The 26,890-nt window shown below is 50.5% G+C and overlaps 1 protein-coding gene across 1 annotated transcript in view; it reads left to right on the plus strand.

Moving 5' to 3' along the window:
* The window catches only part of LOC116948704 (ATP-dependent 6-phosphofructokinase, platelet type-like), a 69,576-nt gene extending 53,227 nt beyond the window's left edge, over nt 1-16,349 (plus strand). Inside the window, exons 12-22 of the mRNA XM_032965676.2 lie at nt 226-295; nt 1,807-1,953; nt 5,181-5,251; nt 7,783-7,870; nt 10,171-10,323; nt 10,554-10,718; nt 11,615-11,676; nt 12,222-12,333; nt 13,369-13,468; nt 15,125-15,230; nt 16,168-16,349. Coding sequence (XP_032821567.1) covers nt 226-295; nt 1,807-1,953; nt 5,181-5,251; nt 7,783-7,870; nt 10,171-10,323; nt 10,554-10,718; nt 11,615-11,676; nt 12,222-12,333; nt 13,369-13,468; nt 15,125-15,230; nt 16,168-16,294 — 1,201 coding nt within the window. The 3' untranslated portion in view covers nt 16,295-16,349. The remainder of the gene's footprint in view (nt 1-225; nt 296-1,806; nt 1,954-5,180; nt 5,252-7,782; nt 7,871-10,170; nt 10,324-10,553; nt 10,719-11,614; nt 11,677-12,221; nt 12,334-13,368; nt 13,469-15,124; nt 15,231-16,167) is intronic.
* The last annotated feature ends 10,541 nt before the right edge of the window (nt 16,350-26,890 follow it).

Below are 26,890 nucleotides of genomic sequence, written 5' to 3' on the forward strand. Positions count from 1 at the left end.
ATAATAATAGATATGCAAACGTAACACTCATGTGCGTGCCTGTGTGCGCGTAAACACATTAACACAGTAAACTTGACCCAATACATGCATCCTGCCAGATATTGCTCCACGTAGATTTGAGGACATCCTGTCGCCGTGCCCGAATTTGATTTGTGTCTTTGTTTGTCTCTCTCGGTGATCCTTATGTTCTTTTTTCCTGTTCTTTCTTTTGTAACCCCCCGAAAGGAGTTTCCAAAACAACCTCAACTCGTACAACCTATTCGCGAACAACAAGGCCCCGGTCAGCAAAGCCAAGGTGAGCGCCGAACCCGTTCGTTTGAAGGCGTCCGTCAACCTCGTGCGGGGTGGGGGGGGGAATGCCCTTGGCGAGAGTACAGCGACAGCGGCGGTGCCAGAATCCGAGCCGTCGCCCGTCACGCACCGAGACGGTCGCGGCGAGATGCGCCACGAGGTTCGGTCGTAAACAAAGCAAAAAAAACCCTGTGTAGCTGAAGGCAGAAGCATCAACGGAAATTACACCGCGCTGCAGATGGAGTTGCCAAGTATATATCTAAAATATACGGGTCTCATTTGAAGGACTTGGCTTACAAATAGAATTGCGTACGGTATCAGCAAATGACCTCTGCGAGTCTGCAGACTCAGTTTTGAGAGGACAAATGAGATAGACACGACAAATGAGACAGTTCAAGTGAGACAGATACCACAAACGAGACGGTAAAACTCAGACAGACACCGCAAACGAGACGGTAGAAACGCGACGGACACTCCAGTGAAACAGACATGAGAAATAAGACGGTACCACTGAGACAAAGTGTAGAATAGACAGCACAAGCAGGACACAAATGAGGGAGTGCATATTGAGACCCGTGGTGTGAATGAGACAAACGGTACAACTGAGACAGACAGACAGACACAACCATACACACATCACAAACGAATCAACACAAGGCAAGAGAGACAGTTGTCCAACGCCAACCCATGGATGATGTGCCATCAGGTCAAGGGGAAGCCTCCAGTTTTGAGAGATGCAAAAAAGCCCTTTGCTGATATTAAAGAGTGGGGCACGATGTGGTTCGTGACTGCAGGTGTGGCTTGATGGAGCCGATGGGAATCCCGAAACTCAGCAAAGCTGACGCAATAGTATTCACTTGGGGTTTCAGTGTCCATCACGTTTGAGTCATCACCAATGCCATTTTGGCCCCGGTCAAAATGCCCGCACGCAAGGGTAAGGGATCAGTCAAACCCTGCACCGACAGCCTATCAGGAACCTACTTGCTGTACTCCTTCCTCACAGACACCACCTCATTACCTGGCATGTGCGTGTTTCTCACGCGCATGATGGTTCCATCTGTGTGTGATCCACCAACCGCGGCCTAAAGCTGTCGTAAAGTAACAGCGAGCGCACACCAGCGATATGGCATTGATGTCACGGAGTTTACGGGTCACGCCTTGAACCGCGGATACTCGATGGCGGCGATGCACAGACGGAAAATTAAAAACTCTCACCGTCAGCGCGCAGAGAGACTGTGGTCACCACCCAGAGCAGAACCACGGAACGTATAGCAACGACTCAATGCCCGACTCACGAATACGACGGAGGCATTATTCCAGCGATGCGCCACCCCGCTACTCCTGGCGCAATAATCCGTCTCATCAATAACCGCGCACGCACACATGCACGCACGCATGCACGCACGCATGCACGCACGCATGCACGCACGCATGCACGCACGCATGCACGCACACATGCATGCACGCATGCACACACCGGGGGCCGTGAGCGGCGTGTGGTCGTGTGTCGCGCAGACGGCCTTCACGGTGGCGGTGCTGAGTGTCGGAGCGCCGGCTGCCGGGGTGAACGCTGCGGTGCGCTCGGCGGTGCGCGTCGGCATGACGTGCGGCCTACGCGTCCTCACCGTCAACGACGGCTTCCAGGGCCTGGCCAGCGGGCAGGTACGCGGGCCGTCGGAGAGGTTGGCGGGCCGTCGGAGAGGGACGCGGGCCGTCGGAGAGGGACGCGGGCCGTCGCACCGACCATGGCGGGCTACGCCGTGGCTCCAGCCGTTCGGTGGCGACGTCCCGACGTTCCGCTCGGCGAGCTTCTTCCTAGCGTTCCTAAGTTTTTCGAAACATCGGACGTCACGCCGACCGACACGGGACGAAACGATGCGCATCGCCGTGCGCTGACCGCCGTGTGTGCAGCTTCTCCGCACCCCACTCGCCAATGGTGTAACAGATAATCATTTTTTTGGTATCATCGTTATTGTAATTGCGATCATTATTAGACTGCCGCTAAGCGTGTCACATCACGTCCGCCTATTCACAGTGTGCTCCCCCCGTCGCGGGCTAAAGTCACTGTCTGTCTTAATTGACAAACACTTGCTGATATTGAAGAGCTCACAGCTCGCACCTGCCTGCCCTGTTTCAATGGCCCTGACAGGATCATTACCAACGACACAGACTTTGTCCACTCGCACAAACACAAATGCACACGGCACATACGTTTGAGATGGATCGTCAAACGCGCTGCTGAACACAGAGGGAGGAATGGAATGCGTGAATGCCGATCGCTGAATGTATTAACGTAAGCACAAATGTTTTGACCAAAATACGTTTCGTTTCTAAAGTCTGGCCAAAAAGAACACGTGCTTTCGGCTCAAATGAATCCATCACCGTCGTCAGTAATTCTAGATGCGAACCGACGATGTCCATTTCACCTTGACGACGACATTATTGCTGAAGGTCACGTGAAGGACACGTGACAGGTAGGGCCCACCTCGAGTATTGAACGTATTGCCATGCGCACCTGAATAAATAATTCATTCTGCCTTTGGCATTTCATTTTACATTAGGTTTGTTGTAAAGACAACCTGTATAATTAATAGAGGTTACCACACTCAAAGTTAAGGGAATCAGTTCTGGCATGAATACACGTAACTTCAATAGCGTGGTAGTTGTGTGCTTTCTGTGAAACAAGGATATGAAATGAACCCATTGAGGCCCATTAAACAACGGTGCCTCTTTTGCAAGGGCGACCCGGGTCGCATAAGTGAACTTATTTTTTTTTAAGTTTTGCACTTCTACGCTCGTAAATAACGTTCATTATTCCAAAAAAAATATAATTTTGGCTAACATCCCAAGCAGGACTATTCTGAAAGAGTAAAACAGTTCGAATTAATCTCGTATTTTCATGGCCATTCCTAATTCAGAATCAGATGTCACGATCGTTCCCCCCGCGTGCTGCAGCCACTTACTATGTACCCAAGTTTCTGTGGTGCATAGCCTATTAACAATACTGCATTATTCATTCCACGGACTTCTCGCTGCTGTATTTTAACGTTAAGTTCAGTACAGAATATTTAAGTCACGTTCAGTTTGGCACGCCTTACGAACGGAGCGGGGTGGGTGGGGGGGGTTGATGGCAATGTGGCGGCAATGATGCTGGTGATATCGTCCAAATTGTCAATTTTCAAAACGTTGAAAAAATACAGTGACTCACCCTCTCTCTCTCTCTCCCTCCCTCCTCATCGCCACCTTGCAGCCTGCAGGTAACTCTGCTGAAATCCGGTAGAACGAGCAGAGCTGGTCCTGGCGAACACCAGGGGTCCTGCTTAATTGCTTGCTGAGTTATGCTCGAATCGAGAAAAATATTTTTCGTTTTATTTTGGTTACCGACAAAAGCAATTGATACTTGGGCACAGAATCTACCGTGATTTTTCTTCACATTCAGTTTGTATTTGTTTGTCTAATGAGGAATATGTCTTCAAATCGGTTACATCCTTTCTATTTAATTTCTCGTCGCCTTGAAATAATTTGACCATTTTCGCGAGGATGTGACCTCACTGGCCCAATCAGTGCAACACATCACAGTCAGCCAAACAAATCCCCCAAAACGATAAAATCACTCGTATAGAGTTTGTAACTTAGTCATTTGTTTCACTCTGATCTAAGTTTTAAAAGACAACTCTAGAGGATTACCCAACTCTGTTAAAGCAGGCGTGTAGATTTTCATTTATTTATCAGAGACTATAAGTGACTTGGTTGAGACTATGACAGCCAAGGCAAGTTTAATTTCAAGTTCATTTTGTTGAACAAGGTGATAACTTAAGAGACCGGGAGAGGAGAGTCTCTCTATTGCAAGAGTGATCCGGGTCACCAAAATCACAAAAGCAAAACAATAATAACACACAGCAATTAAGCAAATAGAAGTCAAGGCAAAGCCAACTGCATCACGTGAGCATGTGGGAACGCCGTGATACTTGGGGAGCAGAATTCATTTTTCGCCTGTCCTCCCCAGATATTCGACCTTGGAATGCCAGCATGATTCATGACTCTGCCCCTCCTATCGCGAGTCACTCATAATTCCATTACACATTTTTAAAAAGCGTTTCTTGAGCTGCGTCTTGACCTGACAGCGGTGTGGCTTCACGCAGCGTCTGAGACTGCTGGCAGCAAAGGGACCGTTATCCACCAGGTCGGCCGGTCCACTTTGATTCCTGAATCGAAATGTGGCTCCAACAAAAGCCTCGATGTAGACAAGACATCCACCTGCTGGACAATGCGGCGGTGGCTTTGTTTTTTTTACCTGGCCTCTCTCTTCCACAACAGAAAAAAAGGACATCTTGAAAGAATCTTGGCCCATACTCTTTGGTTCTTTCGGTAAAGTCGCGCAAGTAGAAAAAAATATAGATCACGACAGTTTCGGCCGCAACGCATGCAATCGTCATCTTTCTTCTGCCTGATGACGATTGCTTGAGTTGCAATCGAAATGTCGTGATCTATTATTTTTTCTACCTACGTGACTTTACCAAAAGAACCAAAGAGTATGGATTCCTGCAGTGACCCAACTTGTAAAGCCAAGACCCACCTGCAAAATAGTATTGAGCCCCACAGGGGGGTCTGCCATGGAGTGAGTGGACCTGTCAGTTCTGGAGATGAATTTATAACAGTTCTCCGATGGGTTTTCGGGTTGGATGGCGTCCTGTTCGACGCGATGTCCGACGTTTCCACTCCACGTGCTGAAGTTCCTGGAGGAGCTCCCAGCCACGTGGAGTAAAAACATTTGACACCGTGTGCAATCCGACAACGCAATAGAGAGCTAATACAGCACAACCGTGAAAAACCCACGCAGTAGAATGAGCAAACCATGTCTCGCCCGCTCCCTCTCCCTCCTCTCTCAGGTCCAGGAGATGACGTGGGATTCCGTGGGCGGCTGGACCGGGCAGGGGGGATCGATCCTGGGAACCAAACGGTAATGACTAGCAATGGGAATTTTTTGTTTCTAATTGTGGGGATCTGGTCTCAGACGGCCAGCACGTCCACAGAGTTCAGTTAACAACAGAGATGACGGTCAAATCATGACATCGAACTGGTCATTTAGCAGGGGGTGATGAAGGTCACCCTAGAGCAGGGGTCACCAAACTACGGCCCGCGGGCCGGATCCGGCCCGCAACGTCAGTCCATCAGGCCCGCCGACGGTACTTGGATTTGGTTGATAAAACGTATGGAACACGAGACGTGATACAATTTAAATTTAAATATTATGTTTAGAATACCAGGAGATCTTCATGCGTGCAGAGACCTCCTGACTGCTATGTTCCTTAAATTTACTATTTTAAATTGTAAATTATTGTATCTAGATTTTCTTGTTTATTGTAATGTTTGCTTATTTCGCGCCATCCCAAGTACTTCCGCGGCTCGTGGTAGCTCCGCCTACGCTCTGACGTTACCATGGTTTCCATGGCAACGTCATGGCAACACGTTACCATGGTTTCCATGGCAACACACACAAACACGCATCTTTCCTGCCCCCAGATTTTCCAGCTGTCAACACAGGTCCGACGCTCCAGAAATATTTATTTATTATGCGGCCCGCGCTCGTCATTCTTTCAGTTATCCGGCCCACTGTGAAAAAAGTTTGGTGACCCCTGCCCTAGAGAAAGGCTTGCCCCGACCATGAGAATGTGGAATTCCCATCTCTGGTACATCGCAGCATTTGCATGTTCTCTCCTTGCTTTGCATGGGTTTCTTCAGGGCTCTGCGGTTTCCTCGTAGCTAGACAAAAATATACACAGTAGTAGCTCGGCTTACGTCGGGGGTGATACGTTCCTGAAAGGTGCGACGACGAATATCGAAACGACGTCAATCGAAGCGGTTTGCGGGGTAGGTGGAGACGAAGGCTGACAAGCGACGAATACAAGAAAGGAGGGGTGATTGTGTCAGCGACGAAAGTGCGGGGTTGAGGCGACGCAAATCAGGTAGCGGCAATAATAAAGTGACGATGTATTTGGGAAATTACCTAAAAGTGGGGAGACGTAAATGGTGGTATTACTCGTCAAGGAGCATGAACCATCATCACGCAAACTCCGGTGGTCATCCTCGCAGTGGCTTTTAGCTAACCATCGAACAAAGACGGTCACTGCTTAGCGCGCTTTCAGATGCTCTTCTGTGGCTGTCTGGAATGCTCTTCTGTGGCTGTCTGGAATGCTCTTCTGTGGCTGTCTGGAATGCTCTTCTGTGGCTGTCTGGAATGCTCTTCTGTGGCTGTCTGGAATGCTCTTCTGTAGCTGTCTGGAATGCTCTTCTGTGGCTGTCTGGAATGTTCTTCTGTGGCTGTCTGGAATGCTCTTCTGTGGCTGTCTGGAATGCTCTTCTGTGGCTGTCTGGAATGCTCTTCTGTGGCTGTCTGGAATGCTCTTCTGTGGCTGTCTGGAATGCTATTCTGTGGCTGTCTGGAATGCTCTTCTATGGCTGTCTGGAATGCTCTTCTGTGGCTGTCTGGAATGCTATTCTGTGGCTGTCTGGAATGCTCTTCTGTGGCTGTCTGGAATGCTCTTCTGTGGCTGTCTGGAATGCTCTTCTGTGGCTGTCTGGAATGCTCTTCTGTGGCTGTCTGGAATGCTCTTCTGTGGCTGTCTGGAATGCTCTTCTGTGGCTGTCTGGAATGCTCTTTTGTAGCTGTCTGGAATGCTCTTCTGTGGCTGTCTGGAATGCTCTTCTGTGGCTGTCTGGAATGCTCTTCTGTGGCTGTTTGGAATGCTCTTCTGTGGCTGTCTGGAATGCTCTTCTGTAGCTGTCTGGAATGCTCTTCTGTGGCTGTCTGGAATGCTCTTCTGTGGCTGTCTGGAATGCTCTTCGATATTCGGAAGCCAGTGGAGCTACGCACTTGTAAATCTAGATTGAGAACTATTTTTTTCAGAACTGCTTTTTGTGCTTAGTTTGTAGTCCCCGCCCCTCCCCCCCCGCACTTTCGATTACCACGGTCGGCTACGTACGGTGCAAAAGAAGTTCAACGTAAACACACACACACGCAATGCAATGACGATTGGCCAAACATTTCAACATCGCCCCCTACCGCGAACATTTGGCACGGCCCTCGTGATAAACATCTTTGAGACTCGGTGAGGCTTCTGCTGGGCAAACAATCGGGGGTGATACCAACTGGGGATGGGCATCACCCGGATTCCCAAAACTGTGCCGTCGTTTGTGAACTTTGCAATGCCCCGTTACACCGTTTACAAGGTTCAGTCAATGTGTGCTGGTGGCGCAGTCCGAAACCCTCGTCACCATCGTCACCATCGTCATTACGATCATTGTCGTCATCAGTCGTCATTGTCGTCATGCCTGTCCTTGTCGTGATCAGTTATCTTTGTCATCTTCAGTCATCATCATCATCATCAATATTGTTGTAACCATCATCATTATCACCATCATTACATTATCACCATCATCATTGCCATCCTTGTCATCATCATCTTCGTGACCACGTGCTTCCTCTTTTAGCACGCTCCCAGGGAAGATTCTGAAGGAGGTGGTGTCCGAGATTCAGAAGAACGACATCCAAGCACTGCTCGTCATCGGAGGCTTCGAGGTGCCGCCCCCCTCCCCATCCCTGCTCCCCTTCCCCTCCCCACAGCTCCACACCCTCAATTCATGTTCAGATCTTTAGCTGTAGCCAGCGTCGTGGACGCACCCTGTCATCTCAAGATAAAGGTTCGCAGCGGAACAAGGAGACCGCGCCTGCAAGTATGACCACCACCACCAACACGGAGATCGAAGAATGAAATCAGTTCACGTGGAGGAGTGGCATGGATCTTTGAATTAAACAGAGGGGCAGCGAGGAAGCAGCACGGGTTGCTCCGGGAAGTTCTAAACTATAGGGGCAGCAGTGGAGAGTGAGTGACTTCCGACCTGGGTGAAGGTTAGTTTAACACGTCGTAGGTTTTCGCGACCAATATTATCCAGGCTTAAATAATACGGCTCGGCTGCTAGAGTGGAGAGCGTGCTAGAGTGGAGAGCGTGCAAGAGTGGAGAGCGTGGCGGAGTGGAGAGCGTGGCGGAGTGGAGATCGTGCTGGAGTGATGAGCGTGGCGGAGTGGAGAGCGTGGCGGAGTGGAGAGCGTGGCGGAGTGGAGAGCGTGGTGGAGTGAAGAGCGTGCTGGAGTGGAGAGCGTGCAAGAGTGGAAAGCGTGGCGGAGTGGAGAGCGTGGCGGAGTGGAGAGCATGGCGGAGTGGAGAGCGTGGCGGAGTGGAGATCGTGCTGGAGTGGAGATCGTGCTGGAGTGGAGAGCGTGGTGGAGTGGAGAGCGTGACGGAGTGGAGAGCGTGCAAGAGTGGAGAGTGTGGCGGAGTGGAGAGCGTGGCGGAGTGGAGAGCGTGGCGGAGTGAAGAGCGTGCAAGAGTGGAGAGCTTGAGGGAGTGGTGTCGAGTTAGAGGAGAGGGGAGAGATAGGCAGTGGCCGAGCCCATGGACGATCTTAATGGTGGTTGCGAGTGCGGTTCGTGTATCGATCCGGGATTGGATTGGAATCTGGCTAAGGGATTCGAGTATATGGGGCGATGTGGTCCCATTTAAGGGCGCGGATGAGAATTCTGGCAGCAGCATTTAAGTATCATCTGGACTTTGGTGATGAGGGATGTGGAAAGAGTGGCAATCGTCGAGTCAGGATGAATTGAAGGCACGGCTGAGGGTCTCAGTGGCAGCTGGGACAAGGAAATACGTGATGGGAACATCGCGGTTTTTTTGCTTGTTATTATCGGAAGACCGATCATCATGGTGCCCCAATTCCTCGCCCGAGTGTGAACCATGCCCGTGATTGTAATAGTAGCCCTGTCACCCACGCGTTATTAGATGAGGTGCAGAGGATATTTTGAGGGATGGTTTCCCCCTTTACAAAGGGGGACAATGGATTGCTTGAAAGAGAAAAAGAAACCTCTCAGCAAAGTGCTTTGAAGAGAGGCGAAATTGGTTTCTTAAAAATAAAAAAACAAGATGAACGTCTTCCTAGCGACACGTTTAAAGGACAGCCGTGGCAAGAGGAATAGACGGACATTGTAGGGCGGGCGGGCGAGCGGGAGATTTTGTCTTTCGTCAGCAAGTTTATCCCCGCTGCGCAGTTGGGAATCTACTCATTAGCCGCGAGCAGAAGGAAGACTCCCTTCAGCGAGCCGCGCTTCGCGACACGTCCGGGGACTGCCCACCAGAGATAAAGCGACGGAACAAAACGTGGAGTCGCTTCAATGACAACCCCCCACCCCCACACTCCCTAGCCAGCCGAGTACTTACACTCTGCATCCACCAAGTGCCCCGATGCAGGATCTGCCTGTGAAAGGGCCTTGAGACTCAGGGTCCCACTGTGTTTAAGTGTAGGACCCTTTATTTATTTATTGTCGCCAGTGGTTAGCGCACTGCACGATGAACCCAGCGACTTGAGTTGATTTCCTGTCAACGGCCAACATCAGTGGCAGGTGATGACTCCACACTCCCCCTTCTCCGTGTCTAACGTCCACCTCCTCCACTCCACCTCGTTACCCCACGCGCCCCACGCTCCCCGTGCTCCGCTCGCTCTCCTTGCTCCCCACACTCCCCTCGCTCCCCACGCTCCCCGTGCTCCCCACGCTCCCCGTGCTTCCCACGCTCCCCACGCCCCCCCGTGTTGCCCACGCTCCCCACGCTCCCCACACTCCCCTCGCTCCCCACGCTCCCCACACTCCCCCGTGTTGCCCACGCTCCCCACGCTCCCCATGCTCCCCACGCTCTCCACGCTCCCCGTGCACCTCACGCTCCCCGTGCACCTCACGCTCCCCGTGCACCTCACGCTCCCCACGCTCCCCGTGCTCCCCACGCTCCCCGCGCTCCCCACGCTCCCCGTGTTGCCCCCGCGTGCGCTAGGCGTACCTGGGCGTGCTGGAGCTGGAGGCGGCGCGGGCGCAGCACGACGAGCTGTGCATCCCCATGGTGGTGGTGCCGGCCACGGTCTCCAACAACGTGCCGGGCACCGACTTCTGCCTGGGCGCCGACACGGCGCTCAACATCATCATGCACGTGAGCACGCGCTAGCCAACTTAGATCACCCCCCCACCTCCACCCCCCCAGTGGCAGCTTGATTGAGACAATTCGATTTTGACCAATCGCTATGAGCAGTTATCATCATTACCATAAGCAGTTTGAATTTTCAGTCCAGATCATTTAAAAGTGCACGGCTTAAACCCTCCCCCCCCCCTCCCCCCCACCATCTACACGGTGCGACGCGGCCGTTGCCGGGCACTCCGCAGACGTGTGACCACATCAAGCAGTCGGCGAGCGGCACTAAGCGGCGCGTGTTCGTCATCGAGACGATGGGCGGCTTCTGCGGCTACCTGGCCACGGCGGGGGCGCTGGCGGCCGGCGCCGACGCCGCCTACATCTACGAGGAGCCCTTCGGCATCGCGCAGCTGCAGGTGAGCGCGCTGGCGCTGGCTCTTTTCGCAAAAGGGAAAGGAAAAATGGCATCGGCCGTACGCCAAATTCGTTCATCCGCGAGCATTTTAAAACGTGTACTTTTTTTTTTCACAAAGTCCTTCAGCCTATCGGTCTTCCAGACCGAGGCTGTCCAGCAGAATGTGTTTAAGGTGAACTCTGACCTTCTGGGACTAATCAGCGGAGTTGGAGCTTGTGAAATAAATGCTGCCGGATCGGCAGATGCTGCTGGCAAGAGCACTCCACTCAAATTACGAGGGCCTCGTTTGGGCGCGAAAAGCGAGGGTGAACACAAGGCCACGATGCGCTTCCTGCGGTTCGGAACGCGCGGAGCGATTGTCACCGTGTGACCGACGCGGCAGATGCCTCGAGGAGCTGCTCCGTCGTTGCTGCGCACAGCAGGGCAGGTGGGAAAGTGGCTGCCCCCTCGTGTGGATAAGACAAAGACCCCCCCCTCCCTCCCCCACCACCGTATCGCCTGAGCAGACTTTTTAAGGCAAAGACAAAGATCCCCCGTGTAGCCTGTAAGACTGTAGGGACAAGTGTTGTTAGCGAGCACCTATGAAGGCCGACACAGTACACGAAGGGGTGGTTGGCCAGGACCACGCCCGACCGCCTTTGTCTCCCCAGTAATGATGTTCACCCGTCGCACCAAGTACTCATTTGAGGCTGAGTCGACCTCGTGTGGATAAGAGGTCGGTTGCACAATCGGGATGAAACTGGGGTGGCAGAAATAATAAGGATCCTTGTGACAACAACAAAGATGACGAAGCTCTTAAGACACTGCGTGCACATGCCTCCCGTGCATATGAGAACGTGAACCTCAACGGACTCTCACCTGGGAATCATCGGAGTCAAATTGTTGTCCGCATTGCAGGCAGACGTCATCCGTCTGGTCGAGAAGATGAAATCGGGGGTGCAGCGTGGTCTGGTGCTCAGGTAAGTGGCGGCCATTCACCACGGCGCTTGTGCCAGGCTAGGTGCACTTTGAGACCGCGCTGGCCGGAGGCCACGGGACTGGCGGATGCACCCCGCTGCCCTTCCCACTGTGCCACCTTGGTGTGTTTTTAGCCGCCCGGCGCTCTCTGCTCGTTGCGAGCGCTACTTCTCCGCTCTCCGCTCTTACTGGAGGACATGAATGCGGTGATGGTACTAGCGAGCTATGGAGGCATGCCTACCACCGAATTTGAGCTCTTGTGGGACAGCCCGGGACGTACAGCCTGCGTACATAGTAGCTGCAAGATAAAAGCTGCTCGTTTATTAAAATTTTGGGGGGTCCCTCTCCATTTCTAGAATGAACATGCGTTTCAGAGTATTTGCCTGCTATAAATTTCCACACGATGAGCCACTCCGTTGAGCTATCATTTGTGGCCAGGTCGCTTCCCACAAAAGAGCCACACAGCTCAGTGAGGGCCTTACCTCGTGAAAAAAAAAGATAGTCGGTCAATTTAAATCCTCAAGCTTGTGGCCTCCCCTACCCACAGGAACGAACACTGCAACACCAACTACAGCACGGACTTTGTCTACCACCTCTACACGGAGGAGGGCAAAGGCGTGTTCGACTGCCGCAAGAACGTCCTGGGACACATGCAGCAAGTGAGACACTCGGGGTGGAACAGTCCATCGCTGTCTGAGCGTGGTTGTGTTTCGCTAAATTCTCCGATTTGATGCGTACTGGGTGCCTCGGTGAATGTATATGCTCTGACTTTATCATAGCTATTTCTGTGACCAGTTACTAGCTAATCACTCAGCTATTTCAATGCTAAATTCTATGCTAATTCCTTTGTCAAGGGGTACCTCTGCGGATGTGTATACTTTAACTTAGCTATTTCAATGAGCCATTTCAATGCTAAATTATATGCTAATTCCTTTGTCAAGGCGCTTGGTGTTTTTCTTCTCACACAGCTTAAAGGTCGTGATCTGAGCATGGCTTCTTCCACTCCAGCGCTGTCCTCCTGACAGTCTCGTCCCTTCACCTGATGAAGGCCGCTTGTGTTTTGGCCGAAACGTCGTGATTTTTTGTTAATTTTTTTTGTTATTTTATTTTCACCTACGTGACTTTACCCAATAGAACCAAAGAGTATGGATCCCAGCAGTCACGAAAGCTTCAAATCTAGAAATGCATCGATTCACACCCACAGGGGTTACGGCGCACGGTCGCCTCGTTGTAATCGCGCGCGTAAGCGTGTATGTTTTATCGGTTCACAATAGGGTCGGTATCTTTACCGCTGTCGAGCAAACCTGGACGCATTTCTCCGTCTGCCGAGTTCACGATACATGGAAGCAATGGGAAGGCACTGGTGCAGTGGTCAGCGCGCTGCGCTAGGAACCTGGAGACCCGAGTTCGATTCCCGCTCACGGCCAACGTCAGTGACAATTATCTGAAGCGGTTCTGGGTCTCACCTAGGTCGACTCAGCCTCAAATTTGTACCTAGTGTGGAGTGTAAACATCGCCACTAGGGATACAAAGGCGGCCGGGCATGGTGCCGGTCACCCATCCCCTCGTGTGCCGTTCCGGCTAACAGCACTTGCCCCAACAGTCTGTTGAGTATATACGGGGGAATCCTTGTCTTTGTAGATATATGTTTGTGTTTGTGTGTGTAAAAAGTGAGTGTGTTTTTTTGTGCATAGGGTGGGGTGCCATCTCCCTTTGACCGAAACTTTGGCACCAAAATGGCAGCCAAGGCCATCCAGTGGCTCTCTGAGAAGCTCAAGGAGAGCTACAAGCAAGGTGAAGCCTCACAACAGCCACCGCCCTCCTCAGCGGCGGCTAGTACACTTTGTTGGGCCCGTGGGCCCCTCGGCCAATGCAAACATTTCCGCGGAAACCCACCCCTGGTGACAAAACGCATTCATTTGTCTCTCTAAATACCAGTCATACTCAGTGATTGAAATGAACGGAACATTACAACTTTTTTTTAAAAAATGCAGCCATGAGGGGTGTTTTTAGGGGTGCCATTTCGATCTTAGGGTTACGGTAGTTTAATCAGGGTAGTTTACCTAACTTAATTTTTATTTATTTTAAATATCATGAGTGAAATCTGAATTAATGGCTGAAACAAAAACGTCGTCATTATTGTCAGGATCAACCTGCGCTTGCATCACAGCCCCGTGGAGCACGTGGAGGAGTGATACCACACTCTGAGAACCCGCTGCTGTAGACCCACGATGGCTGTAGACCCACGATGGCAACGCGATCTTCCTGAAGGGGTAGAATGCAGTGACGAAAGCCTAGCCAAGGCCTCAATTGGAGTCAACGTCCCACAGCTGCTGAAACCAGAATTCCACTATGAAGTAATTTCACTGAGATTGTACATGAAGAAAGAACCCAGCATTCATATTAGAAGGGATAAGTCAGACAGGTTGACACGATTACATCATAGTTATTCAGTGGCATTGGACGATGTTTCTTTTTTCTGACAGTTTGATTGGAGAAACGAAGGAATAGATAAACAGTGCTAATACGTCTTGTTTTAATAGCGCTAATGGATTTGTTTGAGAGTGTTTAAATCAAGGATTAATATTTGTATTCGTTGAGCGCTTGAATACGATCGAACCACAAAATGCTGAACAAACACGTACCGGAAGTAACCAGGGATTAATTTCGGCCTGGGCTGTGACCTGGAAAAAATGTGCCCGGACCCGGCACACCACGTCCAGGATGCCTTTCGCTATGGCTGTGGCCACTTAGTGCCCCCGTGCCTACCGCAGTCTAACTGCGATCCGGAAAATTATCGGAACATCGGCTCCGGTCGTGCGCTACTATTTTGGGCAATGACAGCGCGATAAATGAAAGGCATCGTCGGCGAGACAATGTCACGACTAAACCGCAATGTCACATACTGGGCTTTCAATTTATCCGTTTGAATAAGTGACATTTATTCCGTTAAAAATGGTTTTGGAAAATCAATAAGACGACCAAAAGTGCACCACTGTACAGTGCGCCCTTCCAAGAAACCTTATCCTACCCGCGAGCGGAATGGAAATGTACGAGCACTTTTTATCCCGTCGCGGAAAGTGCATTAAGGGCGCAGTGAGAGAGTGTCGAATTGAAACAGTGCACACATGACTGCTTATCTTCTTGCTCCTGATCACAACTCTCTCACAACTCTCTCACAGAGAGTTGTGATCAGGAGCATGCAGTGCTGCAATAACAAAACGGTGCGGCCATTGGTGCTAAAAAATGCAAAACAATGAACTTTTTGGAAAATGGTGAAAGGGTGGGGGAGGGCGCGTGATGCTGATGTTCCTGGTTACACGGAGACATCTGCCTCGATGCCTCTCTTCCCTCCACAACCACAACCTCGCCTCCTTGCCCCCCGCCCCCCGCCCACCCCTGCACTACCCCCATCTCCCTCCTCGCCACCCCCTCCTCGACCCCCGGCAGGTCGCGTTTTCGCTACCGGCGCTGACTCGGCGTGTCTGCTGGGTCTGCGGCGCCAGGCTCTCGAGTTCCAGCCCGTGTCGGACCTCAAAGAACAAACCGACTTCACGTGAGTTCCCGCCGCCACCGCCGCGAGGCTGTGTGCATCGTGCACGCGGCGTGGTGATGCTGTGTACCGTGCAGGGCATGCTGGGACGAACGAGCCAGTGGCCGACTGTTTTTGTTTTCGCCGTCGAGGAATCGCCTTCTTTGCGAGTATAATTACACTCGGCATTGCTGCCACGGTGCAAAGGTCAGCACACACTCGTCTCGCAAATCCGGAGATCGCTGGCTCGATTCCATCTCCCGGCATGGCAGTTTGTTTTGGGGATAAATTTGATTGGCATGAGCCTACATGTGCCTGTGTGTGTGTGTGTCTACGTGTGTGTGTGTGTGGGAGAGCGGTCGTGTAGCGGTTAGCACGCTGCGCTATGAACCCGGCGACCCGAGTTCGATTCCCACTCACGGCCAACACCAGTGACGATTATCTGAACCGGTCCCGGCCTCCCCTAGGTCGACTCAGCATAAATGAGTACCTGGTGCGGTGTGTAGTAAACATCGCCACTGGGGAGACAAAGGCGGTCGGGCGTGGTGCTGGCCACCCACCCCCCCCCCCCCGTGTACCGTTCCGGCCTTCATAGGTGCTCGCAAACAGCACTTGCCTCTACAGTCTGTTACGACTATATTTTATGAAGCGCCTTGTGATCTCCGGGTGAAAGGTGCTTTGGAAGTGTAAATTATAAACAATGGGGCAATGAGTACAACACAAGTTATCCGATCAACGGGTCTCGTGTGGTGGTGGGGTAACGTGTGGGCACTCCCACCCACCTCTTCCAAAACGCCTGACCAGCATGGAAGAGCAAGCCAAAACTTATCTAATGTGGCTCAGTGTGGAGGGGGGATACCCATCCATCAGCAGTGGCATGAGCAAGCAATTTCAGGGCTGCGCCTCTCTGCCTTCTTTTACTCTTGCCTCGCCCCCTCGGCCCACCGTCAAATCGCTTCAGGCACCGCATCCCGCGCGAGGAGTGGTGGCTCAAGCTGCGCCCGCTGCTCAAGATCCTGGCCAAGGACCGCGTGAGCTACGACATCACGGACACCGGCTACGTGGGCCCGCTGAGCGCCAAGCAATAAGGGGGGACGGCGAGGCATAGGGCAGGCGTGGGGAGGGGGGCAGGCGTGGAGAGGGCAGGTGTGGGAGGGCAGGTGTGGGGAGGGCAGGTGTGGGAGGGCAGGTGTGGGAGGGCAGGCATGGGGAGGGCAGGTGTGGGAGGGCAGGTGTGGGAGGGCAGGCATGGGGAGGGCAGGTGTGGGAGGGCAGGTGTGGGAGGGCAGGTGTGGGAGGGCAGGTGTGGGAGGGCAGGTGTGGGAGGGCAGGCATGGGGAGGGCAGGTGTGGGAGGGCAGGCATGGGGAGGGCAGGTGTGGGAGGGCAGGTGTGAGAGGGCAGGCATGGGGAGGGCAGGTGTGGGAGGGCAGGCATGGGGAGGGCAGGTGTGGGAGGGCAGGTGTGGGAGGGCAGGTGTGGGAGGGCAGGTGTGGGAGGGCAGGTGTGGGAGGGCAGGCATGAGAGGGCAGGTGTGAGAGGGTAGATGCGGGCAGGACAGGTGTAGGAGGGTAGGCGTGGGAGCGGCCGGGCGGACCCGGCGCTCGGCTCGGTAGAGCTCGTCACCAAGTGGAAACAAATCCCTTGAGCGTGGCAGCGTCGCTGGGGCGGCACCCACCACCAGCCGAGGGCTTCACGAGCTTCAGGTTCTTGCAATAGCGAACGCTCTTCGCGGATTTAACACGGAAAGTCTCGACAAAGGCTGTGAAATTCTCGGCCGGTCATCACTGGCAATGCAATTACCATCAACATGACTTCATTTTTCAATTGAGAGTTTCCAGAACGCAACTAGGCCAGCTTAGAGGAGGCATTATCAGCGTACGGCACTACAACTAGAGTTCAAAGTGTGCCTATCCATAGAAATCCTATATTATTGTACCATAGAGTCCCGTAAACATGATTGTAAAGGTTTGACGCAGCGTGAGCCAAAATAACGCCAGACGGATGTGGCGTGTTCCGGCTGCAAATGAAGCACCGACCCATGGGCGACTCTCTGGCGACTTGGCACAGCGATGGGCGTAGACTCCTCAGTGTGGTCGAGTTCTGGCTAAGCCAATGAAAATGGAGACTGCTAAAAGGTGTGTGATTGATGTGCATTGATTGGTCCTATAGAGCACACATCCTACCGTAGACACACGACCTGTGTATGTGATTTGATAGGAAGTTGGCATTCTAGTTGCCCATTAGGGGGAGCAGTGATTAGATTTTTTTTTCCAGATTTAGGCCGCTAAATAATTTTACAATATATAACTTTTCCCAGTGAAGACTGCTGCCAACAATTGCTCTAAAATTGCCCAAATGCATCCAACAGAGTTTGAGTTTCAAGTATATTTTAAAGGAGGCTCCTGTACAGGGACGTTTGGTTGATTCCTCTTTGAGTATTTCAGCTCTGGGCAGGATACCGAACCACTTGGGGAAAACCGTACACATATATTGGGAGATAGCTTTCTAAAATATGAATAGACCGGGCACCCTCCTTGCTGTATTTCCACCTGCAGGCCACCTCATTGCCCAGTATATTGTGAGTCACACACGTTGGGATCTTGAAAGCGATCCACCAACCTCGATGGTGGAGACGTTCACAGCGAGTTAATCACGTGCCAGCCACATGGCTGTGCGGTGGTAGCCTGTGGACCGAGTGGGACGATCCCAAGATTCTAACTGCGTAGGTTTCTGCGGTCGCGGTGGATAAGCTCTCCCGATGTATTTTCCGGTTGCACCGCGCGCTGTTCAACACGGTGTCCGACGTTTTGCTCCACGTGCTGGGAACTTCTTCGGGAACTTAATCGAGCGGCTCACGTTCTTCATCCATGGGGCTTTCTGGAAGGGAAGCGCCATGGAGTGAAGCGTCAGGCGTAATGCCGACTAACATGCGGGAACGGCCCCGCAGACGTATCGGAGAACGCATACGTTTTGTTGGAGAGAAAACACGAAAAGGCGAACATTGGAGGATGTTTAACCTGCAGAAAAATTATAAAAACTAAACTTTCGTCTTCATTCAACTTCTTTGGCAGTACTATTATCGCCGCAATCAACGTGTCCTATAAAAGTGTTAGTTTTGACCTTAATTAGTAAACCCAAAACGGTTTCCCACCCAAGCTCGTGTTACGGTCGCCCCGTTAATCCAGTAAACATGCTCACGAATTCATACATCATGGAACACAAATAACAAAAATACCCATGAAAATATCCCATTTATAGGTTGCTTATGGCATTATAAAGACATGGCACGCCGAGCCTCAGTGCAGTTTGAAGTTGTAAAATCTTGTGTTTTGCCCTGAGCTTAAGAAGCGTAAAAAATGTATTTGTTTCGCCTTATTCATGATACCTTGCTAAGATATTTATTGGTTGTGCGAGGTCTTCTTTGCGAATGCAAGAATTATTTTTGCCCTTTATTCACGCAAACGCCCTCCCAGGCTGGGTTGCCACCACTGTTACTGCTGGGGTAGAGATGATATTTCCGATTTGGATACATTAACAAAGCACGATAAGACACCTTAGGCAAATGAGTAGCCTTGTAAATAAAATATATTACCTCCGCAAATATATTTATGAGTGTGTGTATAGATAAATATATTCAAGGGAAATGTTTAATTACATTTAAAGAAAAATGTATAAAACTCCAATACGACTCAAGAGTATATTGGCTACGAAGCCTATGTTGATGAAGAGTATCACTACTTTCATGTGGGCTATAATGTCACTGGGTGGAGCGGTGGCGCAGCGGTTAACGCACTGTGCTGCGAAAAACTGGCCATCTCAGTTCGATCCGCGGCCACGGCTAACATCAGTGGCGAGTCATTTATGACCTGCCCCTGCCCTCCCCCCCCCTCCAAATATGCTTCACAGACCCGTACTAACCAGCATGCATGGTGAAGTATGGTCAAACAACCTCCGTGACATTCTTGGCGTGGGGAAACCTTCATACAGGGGTGAAGTGACAAATGGCTGCACGTTCTACGATGCATTGAATCGTTTTTAGTTTTATTTGACCAGATAGGATGCTTTGGCCCCACTGGTGACTGCGTGCAGCCAAATAATATGGGGTCATGTGGGGGAGGGGGTTCAACCTATCACATGCACTGTTACCGAATGGAGACACCAGATGCGTTGTCAATATTGAGGTACGAGAGATGTCATCGACTCAGAAAGCGAGTGTGACTGAGAAACACTTGCGCCTGATTGGCTGTGCAATCAAACAACAGTCGTGATTGTCTGTGCAGAAAGCCAGTGTGACTGAAAAAAAACACTTGCGCCTGATTGGCTGTGCAATCACACGACAGTTGTGATTGGCTCAGGAAGCCAGTGTGACTGAGAAACACTGATTGGCTGTGCACTTTAGCAGGGAAATTGCTCTCCTAAGTGACTTTGAAAAGCGCTTTCCAAACTGCAGCCCTCGCGACCCACCACAGTAAGTCTGTGCGCGTTTACCGATGGAGCTCCCGTTCAAATCCGGATTGAGTTGTTTCACACTCACGCTGTGCGCCAGACCGACGACTGCATTGAATCGTCCCCTTCTACCTCGCATGGGAACGCAACGATGTGCAAAGATCACCTGTGCATCCTACCCGAGCTGTGGGGGGCGAGAAAGGTGCACATACACACGTAGACATTGAGTTTGTTTCATGCGGTATGGTGCACAGGGGGCTTTGAGATGGCAATAATCATGGTAAGACGCGGAATAAAAAAAAACAAAGTTGGATTGGAATGCACATACGACGCCTTTTTTTCGTTTAATCACCGCATTTCATGTCACATGGGACGTGTTTAGCAATCATCGGGCACGTGCGTTGTGTAACAACCTCATGCGTAATGTCAAGGGAGGTGAACTGGTGAACTCGGCGGGGACGGACAGTGGGAGGTTGCGAGGATTGGAGGTTGGGTTGGAGAACCTCTCTTTTCACATTTTTGCACGACACTTTGATTTCTATTATACGTAACCAAATAATTAAAGTAAAGAATTGCAAGACAGGATTTATTAAACTTCACTCCTTGCACCGCACCCATTGCACGGCCCACATTTTCAAATTGAGCTATTTTCTCCATTCCCATTCAAATGCAGTCTTTGCACGCCGCACGCACCTGATGATCGGTGAACATGCACACTCATCTGCACGTCCGTGGCACACCGACAAAGGCGTTTGAGAATTCCCAGAGTCGGACCGATGCTCAATTGCACAAATTCCACTGAGTGGCTCGAAATCAAAGTAGCTCGGATGCATTGAATGTACGGGGTGAGCACAGCGGCCGCAGAGAGGGGGAGTTGGATGGAGGGGGGGGGCAGATAACCACTGTGCGAGATGTTAACTACCTCGCCTAGTATACAGGAGGTCGTGGGGTTTTTTTTGTTATTTTTTCGTCCTACCTTCGCACCTACGTTTAGCATGGTTGGCTACGTACGATGCGAAAGAAGTTCAACAACCCTGACGCCTGTATATTTGGAGTTTGTATGTTTTCCCCGTGATCGCGTGGATTTTTCTCCGGGTCCTCCGGTTTTTCCCTCCACATTTAGAATCAAAATGCGTTTAGAGTATTTCGCTACTGCTATAAATTTCAGAGTGATAAGCCACTTCGCTGAGCTATCATTTGTGGCCAGGTCGCTTCTGACAAAGGAGCTACATGGCTCAGTGGGCCTTACCTGGTGAACAACAAAAAAAGAGTTTAGTTTAATAGTGTAGCCTCGGGCCTTCGATCGGAGGTAGATCTCAGAAAGGTCCGCAGGGGCCTCACTCAGAGGGGAATATCGTCTGGAATATTGCCCCGGGCCTCCAAAAACATTTCAACCGCCCCGTTGTGAACAGATGGGGGCTGTCGCGGCCTGTGCACAGATTTGCACCCCCGACCGGTGACGCTTCTGATTAGCAAGCAGCAGGCGCCGTGCCGTGTCGTCTCGTAGCCGTGTGCCGTGCTGTGACCGTGTGTATTTATGCAATCCGTGTTGCGTGTGTCGCCGTGCGTCGGAATCTCGGTGTGCGCGAAGCATGCGTGTCGTGTCGACCGCGAGCCCACGTAAGCCTCGGTGTCTGTAAATGTCGTCGATGCTTTTGTGTTGCACCGATTAAAGAGTTGCCTCCCACGAAGCTCCCCGCGTGCAGCTTTTTCGTTTGTAGTGTGTGTACAGGGTCACGTAACGATGCATCGATTAACATCAATTCTTTAGTTTAGTTTTTTATTTCCCCCCCCCCCACATTTTTTTTATCACGATTCGTGCCATCGCCGCCGCGTCATGAGCAGAGGACTCCATTTGGATCTCTCGTAGATTAGCGCCAACCCTTATATGTTTGAGAACGGTCCGCAGAAGCGGATGCTCCAGAGCCACCTCTGAAATGCTATTAAGTGACCTCTGGTTCGCGCTGTAGGGAGCAGCATTTACCCCGCTTGCCCTGCTCACAGAGAGAGTAATGTTCGTCGCATGACAGTCAAGCTGACCATTTTGCTTTCGGCAAATTACGTGCTGAAGAAATATTTAACGCGACGATGTTTTCGTGCAGTAATTGCTGCCGCGGCTGAAACCATCTACTCACTGCACTCGAGCACCCGGTTTCATCACGGGCGGGTGGGTGGCTGCTTGGATTCTTACGTCCATGATACACGGCCCAAATCACGTGTGTGAGAACAGATTTACAATTGATATCGAAATTGTGCAGTCATTATGGTGGAGCAACCAAAACTGTGTATTGGTGAGATGAAAAAATAATAAGCAAATGATGCAGATAGAAGTGAGACGAAAAATGTTATCTGGAATCGAATCATGAAACCGACACATCAGCCAGCATTCGTTAAATCGCTCGCGGCAGAATCGTTAAATCCCGGTCAATTACAACTGACTCCATGAAGTCTGAATTCGGATAGTGAAAGTGTTAGGGTGTGAGTAGAGGTGTGATTTGATATCTGTTGGCACAGTGGGGAGCACAGGTGGTGTGCAAGTCATCTCAGTCAACCTGTAACACCTTACTGGGTCTGTCCCTGTGACCTGATAGCGAGTCTCTTGACACTTCACGTGGCCTCAAGGTGCACTTAGCCTGGCACTGGCACTGTGGTTGCGTCACGGAGTAAATAATAGGCGCTGTTGTTGTCCATTGTTTTGACATCTTTTTTGTCTACATGTCAGCCGTTTTTTAAAAATAGTTTTTCAAGAGCCAAGGAGGAATATATATATCAGAGGGAGGGCGAGACGGCAGCGTGTAACAAACCATGCGATTGACACTGTGGGTCACGACACCCTCGTGATTAGGGGGAACGGACGAGACCACGTGGGCTCGACGCCCTACCATGTCAAGGGGCAGCGATGTTGGGTTTTTTTTCTCAAAATTATATTTTTTTATTAACAAGACGATTCAGGTACACACCACAGAGGATACGAAAGGAGGTTGACACCAGCACACCACACGTTGCGCTTTACAGTGCAATGTAAAGCTGTCTAAAACGCATGTTTCAATAAACTGTTGGAATAAACTCGACAACCCCCAGGTGTCTTCCTAAGCTCTGATACGCCTGGAGGAGGAGAAGAAAACAACAAGGGAGGGGGCGGGGGAAGGGGGGAGGTGCCTCAATGCCCTCATGAATGCTCTTAAGAACCAATACCCTCTGGAGGAAAGCTCATGGAGGAAGGGGTTCCATGTTTCGCTGATAAGCCCCTTCGCTTTGCACCGAGATGCTCGAGAGCAGGCAATTTTTGACAATTTATTGGCCCATGCTTGTAGTGTTGGGGCGGCGGTGATGTTGTTTGATATCTGAAGCTGGACCGAGCTTCTGCTCGGAAAACTCAAACCGAAAGTGAGAACAAGCAGCACCACCATCTCCGGGGAGACGAAGGGGCCGAGTGTTGGCCCAGGTCTTTTGTGCGCGCGTCTCGAGAGCACTCGCACTCGTTAATTAAGACGGAATGCAAGGAGGGGGGGAAATAATTGCTGTTATAACATATCACTTCGGCAAAGTTTTCTCTCCGCAAGCCTACCGTTTCTAATGAGTTAAGAGAGTTTTTATTCGTTTTGTTTTAATGCGCGGTCCCCGTAGATCTTTCTTCTGTGACTTACACATTCATTCATGCGCATAAATTATCTTCAATTGCAGCGCGCACGTGCAAGTGCATAGAATATTAACGTGTGGCCAACGTCAAATTCATAACCATCATCAGCCATGTTCAGTCCACTGCTGGATGAAGGCCTCTACGCGCCACCCCGGAAAATCCCAAGATGTCACAATCCAACTCACTGGCAAATGGAACTGACCTCATCGCTCCATCTCTGCGGTGGTCGTACTCTCTATTATGCGTTTTACTTTTTCTGCCAATTCCTTCCCCAGTCTCGTCCATCTGCGATCATCCCTTCCAACGATATGTCCAGTCCAAGCCCACTTTTTGTAATGGTCCATGTCATATTTTTTATTGTGTTTCCAGATCCATGAATTGCTCTTTGTCTCTCAATACAATTCCAGGCATGCATCCTCACCATCATTATTTGCATACTGTTCAATTTTTATCCCATTCATTACTGTCCGTGTACCTACTCCGTACGTCGTGGTGGGTAATATGCACTGAAAACTTTCCACTTTAAGCACATTGCTGAATTTAGGTTTCTAACAATCCCTCCACCCTGCTCTTGTTCACTTATGTTTCATCATTTTGATTCAAATCCCACTTGAATAATTGCCCTCGGTTTATATATATACCGCTGTTTTATTTCCAGTCGTGCATCTCCAACAATTAGTATTTTATCATGTTTAATAATGTTTTTTATTTTAATTAGCCACGTTAATGCAAATTGCAGATTACAAACCCCGTAGAGTTTGTAGCGCGCAGTTTTTCGCACGCCGAGGCGCGGGAAAGCGCAGGCAAGTTGGAGTGCAGCCCAAAGTGGCGACAACAATTGCCCAAGCTCTGTGGTCCTACATTCAGATGTTTGGCCATTTCCATTGTGTTTTTACTCGTTTATCTTGAGCCAAACTTTGCAACCTTCCGCAAAGTTCGTCAGTCAATCCCGAAGTTCATTTCCGTTGGTCAGAATAATGACTCTGTCACCAACGATAATAATTTTTGTTATCTCTGTTTACGCGTTCATGCTGATCCAATTTTTTAGGAAATATCTTCCTAAAGTTGCTGGGAATTGCCTCTTTGAGAGCGTGAAATTGAATTATCAAAGCTACAATGACAATCTCTTATTGGGCTGGTTTCACGACGTGCTTTAACATGGATTTAAAATTTACAGGCGTTCACTTAGCGCACGCATTAACCCAGAAATTTTATTCCGTGTTACATCGCCGTAATTTTGCAGTTTTAGTGCTTTTATGTTCACAACATTCCAGAGTACCAGATGATAAAATGTAATAAAATATAACCCACGGCTGAATTAAAAATTCAGAATGGCAGAATTTGTACTTGCCGCTTCAACTGTAGAGCAGTGGTGGTTCCTCAACCCATCATCCTTCTGGGGTCGATAAATTAATACCAGAGAGTTAAGTGGTTGTCCTTTAGATAGACTCGCCCCCACAGGAGATAAGCACCACTTCAATGCTCATTTGAGCAAAGCGTTACTTGAGAAGATGTTCCATCACCATGGTGCCGTGTACTAAAAGGCATACAGACTTACTGCTCACGCGCTGCTCGAGATATTAAAACATATTTATTTAATGCGTGAATGTGGCTGCACTGTTTGCAGTGTCCCTACACAACCATACAACGTAACCCTGTTTAAAGGGAAGCGGGGGGGGGAGACACGGTCAGTGTTAAATAAACCGTGAACAAATGTCAAAATGTTCAACGCTGACCAGAATGAGTAGCGATACGATCTGATTTTGTCCATTGTGCCTCCTGTTCCAGCTCTCACCTTCGTGAATGCAGCAACGGTTGTTTGTTTTTTACTTAACGATGGCAATTCAGATGAGCCGCTCAGTTGAGTGTGGCTCACTACCTCTGTGGCAACTCTGTTTATTTTAAATGATGGTTCTAGAGCACAGGCCCAAAGGCCAGCACAATAGTTTGTTGACAAATTATCAAATTAGAACGCACGAATCGCCTTCTTTGTGATTCAGTGAATTGGCACGATATGGGATCGCGATGCAATGCCGATTGTTCTTTTAATCTGAGACACAATCCCGATTTTCACAAATGCTTGCAGACACCGGGACTGTCTTTGTTATGTATGTATGTTGAATGTATTTCCCACTGTATGTAGCCAACCGTCCTAATCGGAGGTGCGGGGTAAGGACAACAAACTAAACACAAAGTCATTTCTAAAGAAATACGTGTTCAATCTAGATAATTTAAAAGTGCATGGCTCCAGTGGCTTCCTAATATCGGAAGGAAGAGCGTTCCAGACGGCCACAGGAGCACAGCTGAAAGCCCACGATACGGTGATCGTCTTTGTCGTATTTCCAGTGGCATCTTGATAGATACAAATAGATTTTCATCAATCGTTATGTGCGATTAACAGTCATCGTTACCATCGACAGCAGCCATGATCAATCCACTGCTAGACGTATGTCTAAAACCATGGTATCTGGTAGCTGTAACAAAGCGTTGTCCATGGCTGTCTCCACTGCAGTGGCACACACACTCCCACTGGGTGTCACCAACAGACAGACGTACAAAGTGTGACCTCTGCACTGAACGCCACAGCGTGCAGAAGATCCCCGCAGGCATCTCCAGGGACATTCCCTCCTCCTTCCCAAGGTTGCCCAGACAGTTGAAATTGACCGACGGCACACCACCAAGCCAACGTTGACACTCTCTCCAAGCCAGTTCACATACAGCCAACAAAAGCAACGGGACTCTTGTGCAGTCAAGGATCAGTGCCGTGGTTTTAAAGCGGTAGAACGGGGTCCAAGACGAACGACTCCGCGGAGATGGAAGCGATGCCAGGGACGGATCATAGCAGCATCATTGGACCGCAGGGAAGGGGCTTCATCCAGCGGTGGATAGACAATGGTTGCTGTTTGATTATTGAGAATTGAATGCCCCTCCATGTGCCCCACTACGGCAGGTGGAGCTGCTTGTTGGCACGACTCACTTGAGTTCGCTCTGGATCTCGACAAGCCCTGGGCCCTTGAAGTCAATCCCAGAATTTGTAGATGGCGAAGCGATCTGGACACGACGGAAAACTCCACCCAGGCCCCCCTTCCCGTCACTGAGCCTGGCTCGCTCGAAGCTGGCCCACAGCGACGTCGAGGGTGACCGCCTCGTTTGTGTTTTTATTCTACGATTCACTACTGGGAAGGAATTTTCATTTAAATTGCGTTTAAAAGATCATTGTTGGTGAGCATAAGGCACAGGAGCATAACATTAATTCAATTTGTAAAGCTTTTGCCTGACGTTGGCGGCTTTATTTATTTTAATATTTCCATGCCGCGCGCCGTACAGACAAGTTGCAATTATTTCCCAAGGGGGGGGGGGAGGGTTGCAAGCTCACCCCCCCACAGCCCCCACCCCTCCCCCACAGCCCCCCACCCCCAACGCCACTCCACAGACCCCCCCAGCCCCAACCAAGCACCCCCCCCATCTCGCTCCCCCACTCTGACAGTGCCGAGATGAAACAAAGAGAATGATTACGCCGTGTTGCAGGCGGTGGAGGGAAGCGGGCGATGGACGAGGATTCGAATTTAAAAGAAGGAAACTTATAGAGTCGTTTG

This window comes from Petromyzon marinus, chromosome 34 (genome assembly GCF_048934315.1).
Source record: "Petromyzon marinus isolate PM22_M1 ecotype Great Lakes invasive population chromosome 34, UKy_Petmar_22M1.pri1.0, whole genome shotgun sequence".
Classification (NCBI taxonomy): Eukaryota; Metazoa; Chordata; class Hyperoartia; order Petromyzontiformes; family Petromyzontidae; genus Petromyzon; species Petromyzon marinus.